The 24,230-nt window shown below is 33.4% G+C and overlaps 2 protein-coding genes across 5 annotated transcripts; one reads left to right on the top strand and one right to left on the bottom strand.

The window, feature by feature from the left end:
• Positions 1–760: 760 nt before the first annotated feature.
• Positions 761–7,216, top strand: LOC128186244 (uncharacterized). Of its 4 annotated transcripts, none has more exons than XM_052856029.1 (3): positions 761–910; positions 5,206–6,441; positions 6,868–7,216. In XM_052856029.1, exons 2-3 carry the CDS (start codon positions 5,328–5,330, stop codon positions 7,068–7,070), a joined length of 1,317 nt encoding a protein of 438 aa, XP_052711989.1. In that variant the 5' UTR covers positions 761–910; positions 5,206–5,327; the 3' UTR covers positions 7,071–7,216. The 4 variants fall into 4 exon arrangements, with proteins under 4 accessions (XP_052711989.1, XP_052711990.1, XP_052711991.1 ...); XM_052856030.1 differs by lacking the exon at positions 761–910 and adding an exon at positions 2,575–2,717; XM_052856031.1 differs by lacking the exon at positions 761–910 and adding an exon at positions 3,221–3,356.
• Positions 7,217–12,682: 5,466 nt separating this feature from the next.
• On the bottom strand, positions 12,683–24,099 carry LOC128183624 (NADP-dependent malic enzyme-like). Its single transcript, XM_052852731.1, has 13 exons — positions 23,945–24,099; positions 22,437–22,578; positions 21,992–22,275; positions 21,194–21,269; positions 20,396–20,557; positions 19,795–19,898; positions 19,117–19,226; positions 18,216–18,313; positions 17,651–17,764; positions 17,149–17,260; positions 16,467–16,609; positions 15,922–16,092; positions 12,683–15,466 (listed from the first exon to the last, which is right to left on the bottom strand). The coding sequence occupies exons 1-13, from the start codon at positions 24,004–24,006 to the stop codon at positions 15,218–15,220; spliced, it is 1,827 nt and encodes a 608-aa protein (XP_052708691.1). The 5' UTR covers positions 24,007–24,099; the 3' UTR covers positions 12,683–15,217.
• Positions 24,100–24,230: the final 131 nt, after the last annotated feature.

Raw genomic sequence — 24,230 nt, 5'->3', positions numbered from 1 at the left:
ATCGAGGCACTTATACCAAAGGCCAGAAATTGGTCTCTTGTGATACCTCGTCAATTCTATACAAGAAAGACTCCTATCTTCAATATTGCGTATCTATAATGTAAATAATCATGATCGGATATAATTATAGCCCTGAACAAGGCAATAAATCGGATTAAACAGCATGGTACGGGTTTAGATATCCTACCTTTCTCATTAGTACACCTGTATATTTAAAGATCAAGCAGTGTTCTTGTGCAACCCTCTATTCTGTTATTAAATTTACAATAGGCGTTTAAAATCAATTTAGTATGAAGATATTCAAATTCACTGGGGCTGGACCAAGGCATTATTTCGTTACTTACATGACATAAAGGTATTTTACTTTCTCGTCTACTCGAGAGCTATTACAACAAAGGACGTATAACTGTGTACTCTGTAGATAAACATTTACCTGGCTGTATTAATGTTAGGTGTATATTTCACCTGTTGGTCTTAGACAGAAAAGAGACAAGTGCTTGCTGGCGTTTTAAGATTTTCTGAAAGAGGATCACAGAACAAAATCAACATTATAAAGTATTGTGATCCTTTTATGTCCATGCCTTTGTACTTTATTCTCACGATTTTTAAGATTTTAAGACTCTTAATCAAATAGATTTCTGAATCAACATTTTGAGCTATCATATGCAGGTTGACTGGGGGAGGGGGGTAAGAATTGGGTGCCCCACAAACCAAATTCTTACGAACATAATATAAATGTTTGTTTATTCTTGAAATAACACCTAGAACACAATAGAAAGACGCACACAAGCGCACACGTGTAGATAAAGTGGTTTAAATACCTGGTAAAGGTGTATTATCAGATTGGCATAGCGAGGTCATCGGTGATCTCCTGCAGGTAACACTTCCACCTGACTGGTCGACATTACAGGTAAGTGCATCGACTTAGGGATTTCTGATGTCAAATTTACACCTGTTTTTATCGGTTTTACTGGCAATTCCTATTGTTTTGTAACCCACCTTCGGTGAAATAAGAAAAATACTAAGTCTTTTTAAAAGTCCGACTGATGAATCCTGGGGTTTTCTGTGATAACAAAGACTAATTGTTACTGTATTTTATGAAGATAGCAAAAACCATTCCAGATATTTCGTGTATGTTTTTTTTTAATGACTATAAATGCATTATTAGTTTAGTTATTATGAATGAGATGCAACACAGTGTATTTTTACTCTGCCTAACAGAACATGAGATACTTAAAGTACTTATGGATGTTGATAAAGAAAAAAAATAAGTTTCATTTTTAAGAAAGATATTATTATTTACATGAGTTTCATATTATCTAACTTATTTGCACATACTTGAATATATAGGTGCAGTAATCACTGTTTTGCAATGTCTGATCTTCTTTTAAAAGTTTTCAAAACCACAATTACGAAGAAGAAAATTTCATTTTAAATTGAAATTAGAGATCGTCAGAGTCTATAAACTTTATGTTTAAAGTTAGATAAAAAAAAATACTTTAGAGGAAATTGAACTACTAAACCAGTGTATAATTTATATCCATAAGGTATTATAATATATTTTCGATGTATTAAAACTGACTTTCCCCCAATTTATGTACAAGAGACACAGTTTTAATATTCGATCTCTAAGTCTTACCTCCCAGCCGATTTTCAATAAAAGCAACAAAAAATATATATTAAAATAAAATCCTTTGCCATTAGTTCATGATTTTTAATAAACAGATCCGGAATATAAAAGTTTGACGAAGATGAAAGCATTTTTGTAATAATATATAGACCTCAAGAATGACCTGATCGAGTTTGTATCGTAAATCTTTTCCAAAATTGCAAAACACAAATAACTAATGAAAGTTTGGGCATGATTAATCACTTCTTTACAAAAGAAAAGAAATTATTTCAAAACCCCGAAACACACCAACTCAATTTCACCAAGTTTATTCGTATTTCTATGAGCACCAAAACGATTCATGCACAATTTATCAGTGAGCGCATTTCATTCTCCATTTTTTATCCAAAGGCCTTAACCTTTAATTAAATCTCATTCAATGTCTTTAAACATGTTCCCCGCTGAAAATAAATTGCCTATAAAGACCACCTTTGTATACTTTCTTAATTGAAATACATGGCAGAGTATATTCATAGAATGTACGTCCCGTATCAGATTGACGATTCAATGGACACATTACCCGTATAAAAGCTGTAACAAAGAAGTAATGATTGAGTTACAGCCATTGGGCTTAAATGGACTTTCACCATTCGACGTATACAGAAGTATTTTGTGCAGTGCAAAGAGATATGCGGCGAGACGGGCATTAACAAAAACCCATTAGGCTATTTTTATGCAACTTAACGAACATCAAGTCAACCGATCAATAAATGAATGGGAAAAATCATGCATGCTTTCATGCAATTATAACGTGGCAATCTCCCGAATTTCATAAAACGTGCTTCCTACTAAGGTTTGATAATTTATTTACCATCTTAATGTAAGTACTTTTATAAAGCCATTACGTCAGCCATATATCTACGTAATTATTTTCTTTCACTATTTTCGTATTCTTAATCTTTAATCACTTTAAGTGAAGCTTTAAATATCTGTCATGGACTAATTCTGTGTAATATCATTCACAGACTTCTGTGACACGATCTAATCCATTACACTTAATATACATAGCGAGTGTGGAATCACGGATTTATTGCCCGATTCTTTCTGTGTAAGTACAAATTATTGATGATATTCTGCCATTCATGTATACACAGCTCTCGTTTTTCTATGAGAAAAAGAAACTTATAATGAATAATACTCGTGTTTTTGTAATAAAAATATTGATTCTTAATGTATTTTAGATGCATTTTGTGAAACAGTCAGTACTCGCCTATAAAATTTGAAAATTATATACATTTTTTAACATATTATAACCATTCCTCGATTCATCAGTCATTTGCAAAATGGTTCAAAATGTGTTAATCCGCGCAATTATTTAGAAGGTGTTTCTTTTTGAAAAGAAATTCTCTATTTTTTGGAACGTTTGCAAGGTTTATCCTGACTTAAAAGTTTTGAATTAAAGAAGGTGTATACATATTTTGAAAATCCAAGCCTATCATATGCTTCTCTCTCTCTGACAAGGTAATAATTTTCGGCATGCAAATACCGATCTGTGCCAGAGGAATAAAGCACACGTGCATTGCAGCGAACGATTGTTTGCACTTTACATGCGGACGGCGGGGCGCTCGCTGTTTATAATCTTCTTTAAAAGCTTGTTAGGACGTCAATGAATTTTATTATAATTTTCATTGCAAAACATTTGGGGAATTATGAATGTAAGCTAGGTCGTGATACGACGCTTTAAAATGTAAGTACGTGTATGCTGTGTGTACTAATACTTGTATATTATCTAGAACATATCAAACCATTGTCATATTTCGCTATTCTTTTATACTGAGAGACGAATTTCTATTTTTCGAAGAATCGCAATTAACGGTTTCCTTTTTAAATATAACTGAATGCATATGAATATTGAATTCTCATTATATTGGCCTTAATCTCCGTTTTTATTTTATGACAGACTTCTATAACCCGTAAATCACCTTTTTCAGAAGCACATTGTCGGGTCTATAACACAGTCGAGTCAATCATTGCGATTTAAAAGCCGTCTGAATTATTGTCAGGAAAGTATAAAAAGAGTGATCTGGCATTGTTTTCTGTATTGACATGTTGACTGAAATCGTCAAGAGGAACTTGACAAGTCTGTGGGCCGAATAATGGAGCACCCCTCCTATTTATTGCACATATTGTGTTGTACCTGTTTAATATACCTGCCTTTTATCGCTGTCAGAGACCTTATATTTTTCTGGAGGTCATCTACAGTTCTGCGAAAATCCCCGGTCTTAACATCTCTACTTTCTCGCTCGTCTTTTGAACTCAAAGATTTCTGATTGACTTTGGGAAGCAATATTGTGGCAAATTTTAATGCGATTCCTTCTTGTCCAGGGATTGAGATATCGATAATTTCTTATCGTTTGGCTTTTCGATCTCTTCGCTCGAATCTGACAGTGTTATTAAGTCAGCCCTTGATTGCGCTTTATTTTGGAATTTAGCAATTTCGATTCTGGTAAGTCACAATTCTGTTTTCAATACCCCGACGTATATTTCTTTTCCTTTAAGTCATTGGTTTCGATTTGGTTTGTAGCATATAAAATAATTTTGGTCAATGTTTTGGAAATTACCAATGTTGATTCTGGTAAGTCACAATTCTGTTTTTAATACCCATTCGTTTTTTTTTTATACCTTTCAGTCTTGAATTTTTAATGCATTACTTCTTTTGAAAGTTATCTTAGTCAATGTCTTACCCAATTTTTTCAGTCAAACCAAGTTAGCAACTGTAAAAAGTCATAAACACCCGATGATTCTGTCTTATGTTCTGTAATGGTAACATTAATCTTAACGTGCTTGTATGACTTATAAATCGTTCACTAATTGTCCCCATATATATCTCTTTTTTGACATTCACTACTCTTAATAGTGTTTAAATTCTAAAAGAACAAACACCATATCAAACGAATAAAATCGTTTAATGTTGATATATTTCCTGGAAAATAGAAAGGCAGAATCATTTGCCATACTTCCGTATAATTAAGTCTATAATCATGCTAGAAGAAGCGTGAAATTGGTATTGATCCCTCATTTAAAACTGCAATTGGTTCACACAAAAATAATAAAAACACAAACAACTCAAAATTATCCTTAAAGATGCTGGAATTGCAGCTATAACCTGTAACCACTTTCAAGACTATGCAGTCATGTAAATCAAATACGTCATCCTTTTTCATACAATGTGGTCATCAGTTTGAAATGTAACTCGATTCAAAATCGAATCACGGAGAGAAAACTTGCAAAAACAGCTAAATGCAACCAATATGGACATACCTGCGCCTTGTTTGTGAAACTGGATACATCACATTTTCGGTTTTTTGCCGATTTCGATTTTCTATACTTGTTTGTTATGCGGATCCATTGATCTTTAGGGGCTACTTTTTTACTTTTTGATGAGGGTTTTACCGTTTATTCCGCTTAACATGTCAATAACTCGGCGTGATATCGTTTGTCACAAAGTGTGTAGACTATATTAGCATGTAAAGCACTGCGCTCGGTAACATCTACCCCGACCTGAAGTTAATGCTGAGTTTTCTTGTTTCTTACAGACTGCAGTACTTGGACTGTGTTTGCATTGCTGTCGAAGACTGGAGAATATAATCATAAAACCAAATATTTATTATTGATTTCATTGACCTAATGTATACATAAGAGGAGCAACAGAATCATTATGAGGTTGGACCAATTAAGACGCAAAACAAAACGTATAGGTAAGCTTAAACTAGAGGATCGAAACTATGTCCAAAACAAAAGACAAGAGAATGGTCATCCAGTGCGAGTAAATGCAGACGGTAACTATGATTATGACTTCGAAGGCATCGATGACGACAGAGAGACAGATGTGGTGTCAAAAAGGAAGGAAGAGGAACAGAACCGAGTGGTTACGAAGGAATTGCAGCAAATTAGTATTCCGCAAGGAATTCTTTGTAGTGAATGTGCCAAAATAGGAACGTACGATCTGAATTCGAACGTTCCAAAAGGTAATACAAACCTGGCTGGGGACGATAGAACTAGCGACAGCAGAGAAAGGTGTTCGATCTGCCAGACTTTAGGGACAAGCAGTGAGGACCATATAGACACTGTCAAAATGTCGGTGCTATACTCCCATGAATTTTATGACAAATATTCCAGGGAAAAACGACCGGGAAATCTGACAGATTCAGGCGACTCCTCCACAAGGGAAAACTCTACGGTAAAAGACAAAAACTCGGATCGACTTCAAAGGGAAAAATCTATCGATCAGACGGAACCGAAAAAATCAAGCAGACGACCGTTTGCAAACAGTGTTCGAATCCCAGGGGCACAACAAGAAAAAGGAGAACATGTTGTGATTGGGAATATGCAAAGAGAGAACGCAATATTTGAAGGAAAGGAGAACTTGACGACAAAACATGACTCAGGTAATTTATCTCAAACAGATGATAAGTGCAATAATAAAGCAATGAATAACAGTAGAAACCGAGACAGCAAATCAGGGACGTCACTTCCGGAAATTGTGAGTAAAATTTCTCTAGTGGATCCAAATGAAAACAAGTCACTTGACATCTTGAGGAGAAAGTTCTCGGACGATCGCTCCTTGGCTCACGAATCTCTCGCCTCCTCGGGCCAAAATTCAAAGAAAGATCAGGACTCCTCAGAAAAGCCGCGGTCCTTCATTCTAGCGGCCACAAGGAGGAACGCTGACCGATTTTCCAGCATGTACATGAAGCGCGCAATGAAAGGGAGCACAGTTCGTAAAGATTTGATGAACAAATACGGAGATTCAGAACATCATCAACACCGAGGTCAGTATTACTCTAAGGCGAGCATTTATTTAAGTAGAGATTTACGAAATTCATACGAAAATTAAATTGAGAAAGGCATTCGTTTAGGACGACATACATGTACATAATTTTTTTTGCGCAAACTATCGTACGTATTCCTTTATTTCGGCGTCACAATAAAACGCTTTAGAATATAAATGGTCTCCGTTTGAATATAGAAAAATAAATAAATAAATATTGAATTTATTACCCTAAATGTATTTATAAAATCACGCTGTCGAAGAAAAATACTGTTTCGATTTTTATTTTTATTTTTATTATACATTCATCTAGTTTTGTTATCATGATTTTTACCAGACTTGTATTCATCTCAAAATACTTAACACGAGAAGTGCGCCGAATCTTGATTATTTCAAGACACTAAGTCTTAATTATTTATGATTTCAGAAAAGTACACGGTGGAAAGTCTCGGTTTGACTTTTGGAATTCCGGAATTCAACCTTCGATTGGCGGGAAGGACTGTGAATAAATCATCCGTGTCACCAAGGAGACCAAATAGCCATAGGTCAACCCAGAGTTCAAATTCACAATCTTTTTTTCCACCTATCAAATCAGCCCAAAGACATTCGTTTTCTCTACAAGGCTTTTAAATCCATTGAAGTAGTTTACACATAGTTAAAAAGATATGCACTGTTAATGCCAGAATTCATGAAAAAAGCCATGATTGCATGAATTTATTTATTTGTACAATGTACATAATTATTTATTTGGAAATCAGATAAAAGCCAAAAATATTCGTTGTTTCACTTATCATTTATATATGTAATCGCTTAATTCCAAATTATGTTCTAGTTTACTTGCGGTTGAACAACTTTAAAACGTCGATGAACTGACATGCATTTAACAAAGAAATGACTAAAAACATTAAATGAGGCGTGGGTAACAAGTTCACACAATAAAACAACCATACAACGGAGTCTACGCATGTTCCTTTCATTGGAACGGTGTAATCAATATTGAACAATACCGTACATTACTTTTTTTAAAAGGAGGAAACCCATTAATTTTTTAAAAGGTCCTCTTCCTACAGATATGCACATTTGTTTAAAGTAAACAGAAATATTAATTCAGCAAAATTGATTTTGATTGATTGTTAGATTGATCCTTTGGATTCGAACGCACGTGAAAGTCCATGCAGTTTAGAAAAAACGCGGCGTAGCTTGGATAAGACACACATTTCATTTTTCAAATGGATATGCACATTTGTTCAGAGTAAACAAGAATATCAATTTCACAAAATGACTTTATAAATATTGAGAGAGAGAGAGAGAGAGAGAGAGAGAGAGAGAGAGAGAGAGAGAGAGAGAGAGAGAATTACAAGTAGTTAGAGATATTTATCAAAGTTTGCATAAATCAAATACAGGTAAGAAGCTTTCATTGTCTTTAATGTCTTTGTGTCTTTGAAAGACAAGTGATCAGGGACGAGATACTGTTCACTCTTTGTTTTATAATGGAATTCATTTCTTGTTGGCGACACGGTAGCTAGGATTTTTTATACAAGAGGTGTCGCTCAAAACGGTCTCTTTTGGATAGGGCTTTTTGAGACAAGGATAAATGCAGTTGGTTTCCAGGATATGTTTTAGAATTGGGATATTCCAAGTGAACGAGGGAGGTCGTGTTTCTGTAGTTTGTGTTCGGTCGTCTCCATGGCTGTTCTCATGAACCCAAGACTAGATTTGTAACAAAGGAGTGAGGGGAAACAGAGAGGGTCGGATTACAAGAGGCTACCGTATCTTGTGTGCGTACGAGAAAACGATTGTCATTTCTTGTTTATCCCAAGAAATTAAAAGCAAATACACAATGAATATTAGCTTCCCGTTCACTTAGGCTATAAATTCTATTTTGTTCCGCAATGGACATGTGCTGATAAAGTTGAACCTTGGTGATTGTTTGCACAGACGCAGACAATAGTCAGGGTATTAAAGAAGTTTTCCTCCATCCATTTAATACACATTTTCTGTCATTTACATCATATTTAAAATTCGGCGCTGACAGACATTTTTATTCATGTTCATATTACGACGATAACAGAAAAACAGTTCATCCTTTCGCTGTTGAAGTGCCCTAAAGCACTGCGGTCCTTTTTGTTAATCCATGGGATTTACTCAGATTAACACTGTGCTTCCCCTTTTATAAAACGCACGTTCGAATAAGACACATATTATCAGAGATAGTGAAGTATCCGAGTTTCGCGGAGTTTTGAATTTCTTTTTCTTCATTTTGTTGGCTTTATTCAAACTGGACTGTCATGTTACTTTCCAATCTGAGCAAAGGACTGGCGGAAATAAAGGCGACGGGGTACGGAGAAAGGGTGGAAATCACCACGGAACGGACCGGAAGTCGGCGGTCTGGTCGAAATGGTCAGGCAAGACGCAGAAGGAATTCTCCAAATAAAACATCGAGTGTTTCAGACCTACCAACCAACAGAAACAAAAACCCTTTGATACTACCGAAGACTTTCACAACGAGAAAAGGACCACTGGTTTTATATACGGACAGCAGCCAATCTCGTGATCCTGTGGCGGGAAACTGGAGTAAAAAATCAACAGCATCTCGGAATTTCAAAGTGGACTTTCTGCTTCAAAAGGGAACATTTTCGGGGAGTTCTCGAACGAGTGTTTCTGATAGGAAACCTCCAAGTGTGGCTACATTTGCAGAGGCAGTTTTGAACTTTGATCCAGGAGATCAAAACAAGAAATACACAGCCGCTGCTGAAGGCAAGAATAAACAGTCTTGAAGAAATTGATAATGGTGCTCTATATGTTGTTACTCATGGCCTGTCTTGTTCAACCCCAAATATAACATGGGTTGGCTCTAGAAGTCAAAATGTACGCAATTTGGATAATTAGGTGCTTCGTGAAATTAAACTTTCATCTGCAGAATAACCTGCTATTACATGTATAATTTACATTCATGGTTTTACAAAATATTTTTACAAGTGATATCAAAACTGCAACAATCGTTATAAAGATCGTTATTAATGCTAGAAAGTTTGGAATTATTTTAAAAAAATCTTAGGTTATGTAATTCTTTCAATTTCAAAGGAAAGAGACCCCTTATTTCTAAATTTCACGTTTGTATGTGATGTGCGTAGTTATTGCTGCATTCCTGTATAGATAACATAGAAAGGAACTCATATTTAAGAATTCTTATTTGCATTTTTTTATATCTTTTTGTAAATGTCCATTTTAGTTCATGTACAAAAGCAGAGATAAAAGTTATTGAAAGTTTTATATCCGAAAGAATAAATTGAATTCAGTAACTGTAAAAAGGCCATTTAAAATGCTACCTTGCGGTAAATGTGTTCAGGAATTAATCTAGGTAACTCTCTCTCTCTCTCTCTCTCTCTCTCTCTCTCTCTCTCTCTCTCTCATGTATTTAATATGTATTTTTCTAGTTTTATCTCATAAACTACTTTTCGGTCACAAGCCTAACGCGGCTTTTAACGTAACACGGTATTGAAGAACGCAAACTATTATTTTAATTACAGTTTTAATCCATTATTTCATATTTGATATTTATGTATCAAGTCTAGTAGTTTTGGGTACATGCGTATTTAAAGGTCTGTACATGTGTACCTTTCGTTAAAAAAAGTGCAAAATCATCAAATACAAATTTAAGATCGCGGTTGTTTGCGAAGAATTCGTTATTTTGAGGATCAATCGTTGGGTCAACATATGAAATTGATATTTTCTGTTGAACATTTTTATGAAAAGCTTGGGGAGATTTTAAATTATGATGAGGCCATACGAAATAAAATCCATTTGGAACTTTATTTACTGAAAGATATAATTAAATAACTCTCTACCCTCTGCACCGCACGCTAATTTATAGTAATTTACAGTAGTGCAATAACGTGTAGGAATGATTGCTCTTAAATGAAAACTAGTATAAATTGCATGAAATATAAACTTCATAAAATTTGCTGTAATCAATCAAAGTACTTTGAATATTTTCCTCAATTCTTGGTTAAAATGACATGTATGTTATTTGGAATGTAAAATCAATTTTAAAAAAAAAACCTTTACGTTGGTGTTCTTGATATGAAGTCATCCTTTCAACAGAACCATGATGTACTGATGTTACGGTACAAGATTAAGAAGGATGGGTGTTCGTGGCAATTTTTTGGCTATATATATTAGTCTTCTTTGGATGAAGAGCTCTGTATGAAAATGCAGGAAAATTTACAAAATATTTTGATTTTATCTTTACTAAATGGTGCATGTAGCTTATGACCAGAAATATCATATATAATATTTTGAGTCCGATCTGATGGTTTATTTGTTAATTATCCAGTATTCTTAACCTCGATCGTGTCAATGCGTTCACTGACTTGCCGACCTTCCTTACTTTTATTTCTGGTATCTGTGTATGCAATTATATATATATATATATATATATATATATATATATATATATATATATATATATATATATATATATATATATACTTGAGACCGAGACCTCTTAATGCATAAAAGGGACTCACACACGATTTGAGTTTAAAATTTGAAATTTAAATTTCCCGTTTTAAATATGGTTAATATTGGTATTCTTAACGTTTCCTCAAAATTTGGAAGTCAAATATTGAGATACAATGTACATGCAAAATACGATTGTTTTCATTGCAAAAGCAAAATACAGGGTTTAAAATTCTGTTTTTGTAAATAAAGCTCGAGTCTTGTTATTGTTTACATATAATACGTATTTTATTGGTATAAATTTTCATCAAATGTAACTTTTTCTAGTTGATAATATTGTTTATAAACACATTGAACCGGTTGATCTTATTAGCTTCGAGTCATTTTGTCATGCCTTACTTTTAATTACATTATTTGTAAAAAGAAAAAAATACCAATCTCTCACCAGAGGGCGTATTACGCTGCGCTACAACACAAGCTAAGTGGAGCAAAGCAGGAACCATAACTCTGGGTAGAGATTGAAAAAATACAAGACTCGGGCTTTCTTTACATAACAATTCTTACCTTTGTATCTCTTGACTTTTAAAATTCAAATTTGGGTCAATAATTCGCATTGCATAAATAAACTATATCGCTCACCTGAGCAACAACAGACATAACAAAATCAGCTTTGTGGAATCATATACAAAATATCTGAACAGTGAAGTATAATAGATCCTGTATAATAAAATATCCTGCCTATTCTTAATTATATTTATCATTCGGCCCTTTTATAACAGGATGATTTTACAGTCATATAACATACTGAGCATTGCAGTTATCGAATACCTTGACCCCGTTGTAAGGCCCAAGAATTGTTAAAAAATTTTTTAAAGAACAATCAAAATGTCAAAATGCTTGCATATACGAAAAACCATATAATAAATACCCTGGTAAATATGATTAATATAATCCAAAATGAATTGAGTTTTTGTGAATAATTTAAATATTTTCCTTTGTAAAATTGAGCCCCCCCCCCCCATGACATCGATTTCGTCGGAGATTTTTTAAGATTTACTCTATATTCTTATGTAAAAGTTCAACCTCACCCTACCCCCGGGGGTCATGATTTGAAAAAAATTGAATTTACACTACCAGAGGATATTTTCAAACAACTTTCATCTTTTCTGGCCAAATGGTAGAAGTCGAAGCTTTCAGCTCAGGTGAACTAATTATAAAACTGAAAAAAAATTGGACCTCAAATCTTGTCTAGTTCCCTTTAAAACCAGGTGATAAACAACCCAGTAAAAAGATGTGTATTCTGCATTTCCCAAACAAACCCTAAGGTATAAATCCAATACCAAGGAAATAAAGGCCAATTACACCGTATTCAAAGCATGCATGGATGGCTTCATATATTATCTGATGCTTCGTCTTTGCAAGTTTGGTTCAGAGGGTCTAAGATGCTTGGCTTGGGAATAAGATATTGTACCCGATATATTTTACGTTCACTCTACTTCAAAATATCGATTGAAAATGCAGCATCAGAAACTGACTGGTATAATAAAACCATAGATTCTCTATCCATGCACCTCTGGCGTATTAATAACTTAAAAACACATACGAAAATCGGACTTCATCAGATGTAAATCAAAATAACCCATAGAACAACTAATCGCGACTGAAATTTTAAACATTTGGTAGGAATTACGATTTCCACAACTGTGCTTGTGTGGTGCTATTTTAATGACACACTGGTACACATATTAATCATCTTTCAAACATAAAACACCACTACCGTATAACAATAAATAATTTTATTACAAAACTAAGCAATCTGCAGAAACCGACAGCTGGTTCTTCTAAGTGTTTCAGTCCATTATTACTGTTTCTGTTGATCTCTTTAACAGAATCATGTTAACAATAAATTTACAGAAATCAAAATAAAAATCGACGCAAACACATGTAAAGACATAAACAGTACATGTCAACACAGAAACACGTGACTCAACATTTGTTCAGCACTGTCATGAAACACCAAAACACAAACAATTACATGTATACCAAGTGAAGCTTGGGGATAATGAAATTAAATAATATATACCTACTACCAGGTAGTATATTTGTTAATATCATCATTAATAAAACTATAGATAATATTAAATTAACAATTATGAACACACAACATGTAACTTAAAAGATGTTCTTTAGATAATCCTTTTGAGAGATCTTCCATTTTCAGTACCCTTTTCTACCATTCCCAGTCACTCTTGCTTACACATCTATTAAATTAAGGTTCATCATTTGACCTAGGTAAACAATTACTACACATGACCTATTTAAGACTGTGGCCTTGACCTTTAACATAACATTACATGCCTTGAGTGTTGAAAAGTTATAGGTCACAGGTGAAAAAATGTCACACCTGTGGGCAGCTTTAAATAAGGGGAGTAAGATCACAAAACACATCGAAATTAAATGACATTGTTTTACTTGTTCTAAATGGTCTTTATTTATCACATCAGTGGAACGGTGTGTTTTTTGTTCCTCGCCTCAATCAATATGTAAAGAGAACTACAACATAATCATAACACAGAAAATAAAACCTTAAAAAAACATAAAGTGAAACAAAACAAAAACAAAACAAGCACTATCATAGTCATCCAGCTCTTTGACATTCAATTCGTCGTACAATCTGGTAATTTGGTCAACAAAATTTTCATTGTTTTGAACAAGCAAATCATAATAAACGTATGATCTAATAATGTTAAAATTCTTGTAAAGGACAACTCAGATACATATTCCTCAATGTTCAATTACATTTCATATATTTTTTTTTAATTAACTTTGATCATGATAGTAAAATATATTTATAAGTACTGCACATGCTGTATCTACAAATAAGATAAAAAATCCATAACCAGTTCCCTTTTTTTATGCATACACACAGTTTTATGAAAGTTCTACAACTTGGAGAAGAATTATTAGTTTGCTGTTAGTAAAGCCAATGTTAAGGTTAGTATTACCTTAATACTGCGAAAGATGTCAATAGAATACTGAATGTAAATCAGGAAAAAAACATCTACCGCTTACCACTTACCGCCTACCACTTACCACCCTCAGTCAACCACATTCTCAGTCATCACACCCATTAAAACAAAAGTATAAAGCCAGATAAAAAGCTTATAGAAACAAATATGAGAGGAAAATTAGTATGTAAAAAAAAAATAATGGCACATGATTATCATATTGAGATTGGTTTGATACCTGGTAGTAACAATGCAGGCTTTTTTTCTTTGTACTTGGTGTACATTAACTTTTGAGACATGAACAAACTGGCTGGTAGATGTAGTTCATTACAAATTGAAAAGGAAATAAATCAGTTTAGTTCACTGTTAGGAGATTCTGTTATTACTTTCTGCAATGTACCTGGTACAAATGCAAACTGCCAGTAAAAAAGATTCGTGTTAAGTTCTAAATTATGCGATCAATACAGAGATATTAGTGCATGTAAATGTATACTTATTTACTAATTAGCTATCAACACTCTACAGTGAATAAAGGTGCCTTCATTATTATAAATTATCAGAAGTGTTCATAGCCAGAGATGCTATCACCCTAAATGATAACAAAATATTTCTAGTTTCATTTTTAATTCAAGACACAAGACTTCTCCCACCTAATCAATATTATTGTTAATCAACTACACTCTTTAAAGAGGCTTAAAGACATGAATGTCCAAAATAGAATGCTGCCACAGTTTTCTGAACAAATAATGACTACTACAGATTCTGTCAATGACATCTGACAATTTCATTGCAAGCAATACATGTACTGACCACAGATTGAAATCCCCCAAGTCAAAGACTACCATAACTTGAGGTACCCTAGACTCTTCCTCATTCAATGTCAACATTTACTTACATGTACAGTTAGTAAAAATACATTAAACCTTATCAAAAAGACAAACAATAAAAAAGTTTTATTTGATTTGACAGTGGAATAAGATGAAAGCAACAACAGTGACCGTAAAAAAAAATCAGTTATAAAGCAAACAATTACTAGTAGTAAACATGGCGATCATCTGTAATGATCATTAAGCTTCACAGAACATGTTTTGTAGGAATAACAAAGTGAAAAATTACGCGGATAATCAATAATATGGAAAAACTAACAAATCCGAAAACTAACAAATCCCGGTGGACAGAAAACACACACAATGTTAACACGTTAACCCTGTGCTCTCTTCTCTTCACAAAACTATAATAAATATCTGTCTCTTTTTGTGTAAAAAATAATCATCTTCATTATTGTATTGCTAGCTCTCTCTTTAATCTCTACTTTTCTTCTGGCTTCTTCCATTGCCAGGTCTCGGGTACGAAGCATTCGTAATCGGTGGAGTAGACATAATCGCGGATAAACTCCATCTTATCCTCTGGTTCCGGATAGTAGGAGGCCTGCTTATCCCGGTAGACTTCCTCGGCTATAGAGGTGGCTATCTGGATAGAACACTCTCGGATTGTCTGTAGCGGAGGGTAGACTCGACCATTTGAGAGGTTTTCTTCTGTAACCAATCCTGCTAATGTCTGTTACAATAGAAATACACATTTACAGAACAAACTTCATATGTAAGTGACAGTGTACATGAGTTATTTCAAGTTCAGATTTATAGCATTGGGAAAAGAAATTCATTGTTAGAAACTTTGAATATCTTAAAGCACTGTAAGGAACTACATGTATATTCAATGTGAAAATTTTTTTTTTCATATTTTAAATTTCAGGTGCATAAAATAATTAATATTTGATTTTAATATATGCATACATGTATGTTGCTTTAAGTTTTTTGTAAAGAACAATTTTCATTGATACACTAATAATGAAAAACTCATTACAGAAAGACCTGTATTAACATTAATTAGGATGAAATTTTCTTTGCAAGGGATACTCAGGAAATCCATTCATTTAAAAGCTGATCCTCCAAAGAAATAATAATTCCATATTTATGTATAATTACATGACTGTATATCGATCACAAGCCTACCTGTGCTGCTGTGAGGAAAACTTTCTCTGAAATGTGACGGATTCCACAGGTGATTGCAGCCAGCGCTACCCCAGGGAAAATGTAGGCATTGTTTCCTTGACCGGGGTACAGAGTTTTCCCATTGTAAACAACGGGATCAAATGGACTTCCACTGGCAAAAACACATCTACCCTAAAACAGAAAGCAAAAAGTGATACATTTTAATTTAAGTAATTTAAGTATTATTTCTGGTATCAAACATCTGGTGCCAAGTGATTTTGCTGTAAAATATTTTGTGAGGGAATGCAAATATTCATACCTAAGAAAGTTTAATAAGCTTTGAATATTACAAATTGCATTTATATAATAATGAATTTTGTTGGAATATCAAGAGTAAAATACTTTAAGAAACAGTGATTTGGACTTTCAGCTCATTTGGATATGGGCATGGTGGCTGAGATACCTAACTTTGATTGTACATATTCTGATGTACATGAATTGCAGTTTACTTCAAAGTTTTAAATCCTTCCCAGTTCTCAAAAAATTCTTAACATGTATATACTTACTTCACTGAAGTTGTACGCTTCCTCTGCTGAGCATTCTGACATACTTGTTGGATTACTAAGAGCGAATATGATTGGACGCTCATTGAAGGCTGCCATATCTCTTATAATTCCCTCTGTGAACGCATGCGGCACTGCAGCTGCCCCTAATAACAATCAATTATTATTTATGATAGTTTTATTTATTAAATTTCTAATTTTCTCAATGTGAAATCCTCCTTACTTTCAGTACTATAAAAAAGACTTTGTTAAAAAAAACTACCAAGATTAATTTATCCTATTACAGAACTTATGCAATCAATGAAAAAAACATTGCCCTATACATAGATTTCTGTGATTTGTTTCAGTAGCCATTCATTATAAATCAATAGATTAAATAAACAACCTAAACCACTATCTAATCTGACAAATTATACATATGAACACAAAAGTTTCTTATGAAAACAATTTTTAAATCCACAAAAAATAACTATAAATATGGTGTTCCTCACAATAAAAGATTGACAAATGATTCCGAGTTTAAAGAATGAAATTGATAAAAACATAATAAACACATGGAGAATACTCCTGATAGCCTATTCCACTTGTGTTCTAGCGGTGGGTTTGATATCCTTGAATACCTAGGATATTAGTGGGTTTGATGATAGTTTTAAATACCTATGATAGGTTAGATAAATTTGAATACCTATGATAGCGGTTGGTTTGATTGTTTTTACGGCCTCTTCTAGGGTTTCAACAGGGGCATGTTCTTTTGCAAAAACTGCCTTGTGTCCAGTAATTCCTCCCTTGGGTCGATCCTAATGAAATTTAAAATTAATAATACATTTGTATAATTCCAATCCATCAATTAACCATTGAACATAATAATCCATTAGAAAATCAGCTGAGAAATGTTATCAATTTTTCTAATTCAAAGGTAATGAAAGATAGGCCAAATGGCAGTATATTCTTTTGACAATCTACAAAAAAATTACAGAAGTTTGAAAAATGTTAAGTTGACAAAATTAATTTTCAAAATTTACAAAAAAAATAATCAAAACTAAACAGGTTCTGCCATACAATATCTGTGTTAATTCTAAAGCTTTCATTTTACACATCAAACATTGTCAAAGAAGTTCCATACATTACACGTATCTGTACAAAGAAAATAACACCCTGACCACAAAAAAAGAAAAAAAAGTGGTTACCTTGACTAGAAGCCCCTTTGAGTCGACCAACCACATCTTGCTGTCTGCCTCCTCTTTGGAGGCTCCTTCCTCTTGCATAGCCAAAGACAACAAAGTAGCTATTCCTAAATTTGCCTACAAAACAAGCCGTCAATCAGTGACCATTGCCGATGAACCAATGTTTGTCATTTTGTGAGACAATGAATAAGTCTATCTTTTTTCATGCCTAACATTATTTTAGCAAACAGTAAAATCATCATGATTTGAGAACTAGGCCCTGCTGTCGCCTAAACTGTGAAATCACTCAACTTGGTTCTCCATTTAAATTTGTTTTATAAGAAAAGTGCAGAAATTTCAGGTTAATTCTCAGATTTAAAGCAGGGTATTGAGGAAAGTTAGGGATAATGGGGCCAGGAATGTTGAGAAATTCCTTACTAAGTTGCTAAATGGCTAAATCTTTTACTACCACTTAATTTTTCATTATTACAATTTCAATATCAAGAAAACATTTCTATCATAATAAAATGAAAAGAATACAGACAGATAATTTAATTAATAAATTTTCAAACATTGTGTTTAATATTACCTCTCCTGCTCCCTGGAAGAGGAAGACATTATCCCTGAGTTTTTTGCCAGTGATTTTCAATGAAGCAAACACCCCAGCTGCTGCCACTGATGCTGTTCCTGTATTGCAAAACCAAATTGGGAGTTAAAGCCTTCAAAAGGTCTGGTCATAGAACATCACCAAGTAAAGGTTCAATCATAAAACATACTACAAAAACTTTTCAAAGTCAAGTCATAGACCCTTTATGAAGATCATGTTGTAGCACCTTAAACAAGCTTGTGTCATCGAGTCTCCTTAAGGTCATGGTCATAGAACCTTAACAAGGTCAAGTAATAGAGCCTTATATTTAAAGTAAAAACATATAACATCATGGTCTTGTTTAAAACCCTTGAGAAGCTTTTGTAGTTTTTCTGACTCAAGGTCAGGTTGCAAAACGCAATCAAGGTAAAGTCCAATAAATAAACCTATCTAAGGTCATATAACATAAGAACTTAACAAAGTCTTACCATAGACTATCATGAAGGTCTTATAGGACCCAAACAAGGTCATATCACCAAACCTCCTTAAGGTCATATCACAGAACTTTAACAATATCAAGTCATCTAATGTTCTGAGGGTCAAGTCACAAAACTTAAACAAAGTAATAATATAAAACCTCAAGAGGGTCATAACACAGAACCTCATCATGGTTATGTTATGGGAAAAATTATGTTAATATACATGCAAACTTATTACTGTCAGTTTTAATTGAATTAGTTGAATTTAAAAGTTTTTTTTCAGATCATTTGAAATTATATACAGTCTTTTCATAACATTGCTCTACAGTATAATCTCAAAATCAAATTTATAGAGACACAGTAAAAAGAAATCCTCATTGATTAAAGCCACAGGAATGGTTTAAGTTACACAAGTCTGTATTTACCTTGGATATCATCATTGAACATGCAGAATTTGTCTCTGTACTTCTCCAAAAATCTGAAGGCATTGTGATTGCCAAAGTCTTCAAACTGGATCAAAGTGTCTTGACCATACCTAGCAAAATAATTTGAAAACAACAGTAAAATGACAACTCTACACAGTGGATTAACAGAGAACTGACCAGTTTGATACTGCCTGATTCAAACATTTTTCATACTGTAGATTGGCAAATAATCACAGTGGATTAATTTCACTATGTTCGCGATATATTATTTTTTCCTGAAATTAAACCCATTGTGAAAACTATCAACAGTTTTCAAAAACATATCAATGCTTATACTTTGCTTATTCCACCATATTATAGTTGTGTACTGAACTAATTGCAGTGTAACCTAAACGTACGTTTTAATTAATTAAATTCAGAAGAAGTTATAAGTGAGTTTTAATTCTGAGTACTATCATATTTATCACCTGAGGTGCATTAGGAAACAGTCACGGAGACATTATTTGATATGGTAAAATGAATGCTTGAAATTTAAATTGATTTCTTGCAGCGTGAAATTAAAACCATGATTGCAATTAGTACATTGTTAGACATCATGAAATTATAACGACTTACAGTATACAAAGAAATGAGATTTTGTTTTGTAAAAAAAAAATAGTTTAGAACAGGTTCATTTACCTCTTCCTAACTGCCTCCATGAACTCATCAATGAAGTCATCATACACCTGCCCCGTCGCTCTCTTCTGTCGCAGCCCAATATATAACGGGTCATTTAGCAAAGCCTGTAAAAAGAAAAATGCTTCAACTGTATATGATGTCTATTTTGATTTAATACACAAATACCATATAGAGGGAAATATTCGCCTCCATTTTATTTTCGTCCCTTTCGCCCTCCTTGTTATTGAGTGAATTCTAATCTGGGCGAATTCAAAACAATTCTTAAATTACTGTGTTGATTAGAAATTGGATCTATCATATACTCCATTATCGGGGGAATTTAAAATAGGGCCAAATTGTTTCCAAATGTAAAAGAGCGTAAAAAAAGACAGGGTGAAAATAACCCTGTATACAGTAATTCCTGTAATAAATGCTTGAAGTATGTATACATACTGACAACTATTTTTATTTGCACATACGGTTCATTGAAAAATGGAAGTGTAAACATTTAGCTAGAACTAAATATGTGCACTAGTTTATCCATTTTGTTAATTCAAAATGATAAATCAAATTAAAATATGTAATAAACGCTGTAATATTGCATTTTCTAAACTAAAATCACCTCATTGTTTGTTCCAACATCTAACATGACTGGTAGGAGCTGCTCAGGGGGAATGCCCCCTAGGGCGGTGTAGAGGGAAAGTTTACCGACCGGGATTCCCATTCCATAGGCCCCAAGGTCACCTAGACCAAGGATCCTCTCACCGTCTGTGGCCACTATTGCCTGCAATAAGATTGATCTCATTAAAACCAGTCAAAGGGGAAAGAACTCTAAGTTGTTTTCCTTTTCTTTTTTTCAAATTCATCACATGATACTATACTGAAAATTAATCTAGTTATGGTAAAAAGTGACATAACACTATGATTTCAAAACAATGTATATGCAAGAAAAATTCCACAGAATATACTAAGAGAATAGACTAAAGGGTTAACATGTACACATATGACGTTAAATATTAGAACTGAAGACATTGTCATTTTTTATGAGAGAGATTAAAATACATTGTATTGGTTTGATAAAACCCAAACAGCATTTTCTTAAGAAACAGAGATTTGAAAAACCTTAACTTTGAGAAAAATGCTATATAAACACACAGTCAATACTACTGTTTAATAGATTTACCTAAATTTTCAATAAAATTTTTAATAACTGAGTGGTTTCTGATCCAATTTTTTTTTTAAAGTATTGCTAATCCTGACCTTCATTCAATAAAGCTGACTTTAAATATTAGTCAAGATACCCCTCTTTACCCCTCCCTGTCTAAGTAACTATGGTGATTGTTTAATCAGTCAAACAATGATGCAAACACATGTGAATAAAGAGAATCATTTTATGAATGGATGAAAGGTTTGTTCTTGCCTTCACATCAATCTCAGGCCAATTGCAAATCATCTCATAGAGATGTCCTCTATCATTAATGGACAGAAACAGACCTCTGAAAGAAAGGAGCATCAGAAAAAAACATCCAAAAAACAGTCTTCATCCTTTACAATCGATATAACAAGCACAATACTTTGTATTTAGTACACTGTACTTTCCAAATAATAGGACTTCTTTATCGTTACAATCACTGAAACAAGCACAATATACACTTATTATTCGCTTTCCAAATTATATTTGTTTTATTTTTACATGCCATATACTAAATGACCATTTGTAAATTTGTGTGTATAGTTTTCTTTCAGTAGTATTATTGTCACCAAGCATTTTCATGTCAAATTTTGTAATATTTATTTACATGCTATTGAAGTTGCATTTTAAAAATTTCTTCCTTATTTGAAACTTGCAAGGCATGCATATTCCACATATAGTTACATGAATAACAATCTGAATGCGAAAGGCAGTTAAGTACGTACATAACTTAAAAAACAGGAAATTAAAATTTTGATTCCTTCTTTTTACAAAACTTGACCCTTTATGTTCATTGGAAAATTTGATAAAGGACTATAAATTGACTTAAATTACCAAAAGCTTCTTAGAAAAGGATTTGCTTCTATAAATTTAAGATTTAGATAGATTTGTTTATACATCCTGTCTAGCATAAATAGTATTTTGATGGGTTTTTACAATAGCTTATCTATAGAAGTACATGTACATATGTAAGAAAATAATAAGAGTTGCATAGTTTTATTTGAGAAAACAAACTATGACACTTACCTAGGTTTCCTGTAGATTGTACCATAAAGTTGGCAAGCTTTGCCTACTGTAGGGGTGTACACGATAGGCATCATTTCCTCCGTGTGTTCTACTAGACAGCGATAAAACAGCCTCTCATTACGCTCTGCCAGGGCATTGAGATAGATGTAGCGATCTACATCTGTTGCTCGAGATCGGAAGTTGACCATCACCCTCTCCATCTGCTGGTCTTGGGTTATGATAGCAGCAGGGATCAGGCCATGAATTCCCATTAACTGTCTCTCCTCAAGAGTAAAGGCTTGACCCTTAAAAAACAAATAAATCAAAGCTTCTGCAAGAGTAAAACAATTTGTCATAATAATGACCATTTTCTTAACAAAATTTACAAACAAAGGAAGAGATTATCATGAATACTCTCACACTTGAAACGGGCAACTGGAAAAAAAACCTTAATTTTCAAACAAACCTTGTTTAACTTGGGGGTCCGAATAATATCAATGCCCCTTGCCCTGGAGTGGTTAATAAGATCCTTCTTCGCACCTATTGGCATTGCACGTTTCGATGTCACAGTAGTTGTATTGAATGTACAAACCAGTGGTTGCGCAAACCTGTACAAAATACATGATATGTAAAAGCTCAAGTTAAATTCAATGAAAATTCAAGTTCAGTGTAGAGTGTAGTTCTATGAACTATAGTCTGTCCCAAGATATTCATGCAGCACATTTGGATGATTTTTTTTTAAAAGAAAATGTGCAGCATTAATATCTTCGGGCAGAGTATAAATAACAATACATACATTATTATTTATTATACAAATATCATGATTACATACTGATAAAACTTTGATGGATTTTCAATTCAGTCTAATTAAGATAATTTTTAGATATATTGGCTGTTCATTTTTTAGCGATTTGTGTTTCCACAAGATCTACATCTGTAGGTCTACGCAAGATTCTTGTAGTATTGTCATTTAATTGTATAAGTAGATAGATATTATTAAGTTTATGATAATTATCTATCTACTTATACCAGAGACATAAATAACAGAGATGGGCAACTCCGCCATTAGCGTGTTTTGTTGTTGAAAGATGGTACGTGACCAACCTTACTTTGAGAACTACATTTTAGTAAACAGAGATACTGATCTTAAACCAAAAGTATATTGTTTTAATAAAAAGTGTGCATAGGTTTTAGACATTTTTGAAACAAAAAATTGAAAAATAAGATAAATATATAGAAAATATATTGGCCAGCTATAAAACATCGGCGAAATCTCAGACGACAGTTAGCCAACTGCCTCCTAAAACTCCTCTTTTAATATTGTTTATATGACATAAACTCATGAAAATATAATATTTTGAATGTTTTGGTAATAGGTTTTAGCTGTTTATATTTCGATATAATTGTTTATAAGAAAGATATACTAATTTAAACTGGGAACACTTTACTATAGGGACTGCGGGATTTTGAGAGATTTTGATCAGTTGCCAATCTCTATTATTTATGTCTATGCTCATATAAATGACAATACTAAATATGAAACTCCTTTCGCCATTGTCGTTACTCATTACTTCATACTTGACAGGGATTTGAGATAATCTTAGCATTTTGTGACATTATGCTACTGATTTACAACTTAAGTGTGTCGAGTTTAGTTTTCCGGATGAATGCAAATTAATCATTAGTCATGAACAGCTGATATCCACGATTCGACAACATCGTTACATTCATCTTCAAAGATTTATCATTATTTATTATAAACACACAACCATTAGTCTGTTCTCACAGACATGTCTGTCCAGGGATGTAATTAAAACATTCCTGATATGTCCTGGATAAAAGACACTGTCAAATGTCGCTGAAGGTCAGCATATAAAATCGAAAGATCTGCAAGGTCAGCAAGTACAACCGGTAACTGTAAGTATTCCTTTGAAACACTGTAAAAATAAATGGATTTAAATTCCCATTACATACCTTCCTCTCAACAGAGCTGTCAAGAGCTGGCTCTGGGCCCTCATCGCTACCTTAGTGCTCATGTTTCGGATCTTACTCCCGTCAGTCTCGAAAATCTCTCCGATCTCAAGGACGCTTAGCAAGAACCAAGTCTCTCGAGTGCTTTAAAAAAATCTAAAGGCTAAAACCTAAATCCGAGGTTAAAAAAAAACACAAAAAAAACCCCCAACCATGTGCACTGCACTGGAAGTTATTGTAAATTATACATGCATTACACGGTATATTGCCAGACATTTTGCTTAAATTA

This window comes from Crassostrea angulata, chromosome 5, assembly GCF_025612915.1.
Source record: "Crassostrea angulata isolate pt1a10 chromosome 5, ASM2561291v2, whole genome shotgun sequence".
In the NCBI taxonomy this organism is placed as follows: Eukaryota; Metazoa; Mollusca; class Bivalvia; order Ostreida; family Ostreidae; genus Magallana; species Magallana angulata.
The sequence above is the reverse complement of the archived record's forward strand: the minus strand, read 5'-3'. Positions and strand labels throughout refer to the sequence as shown.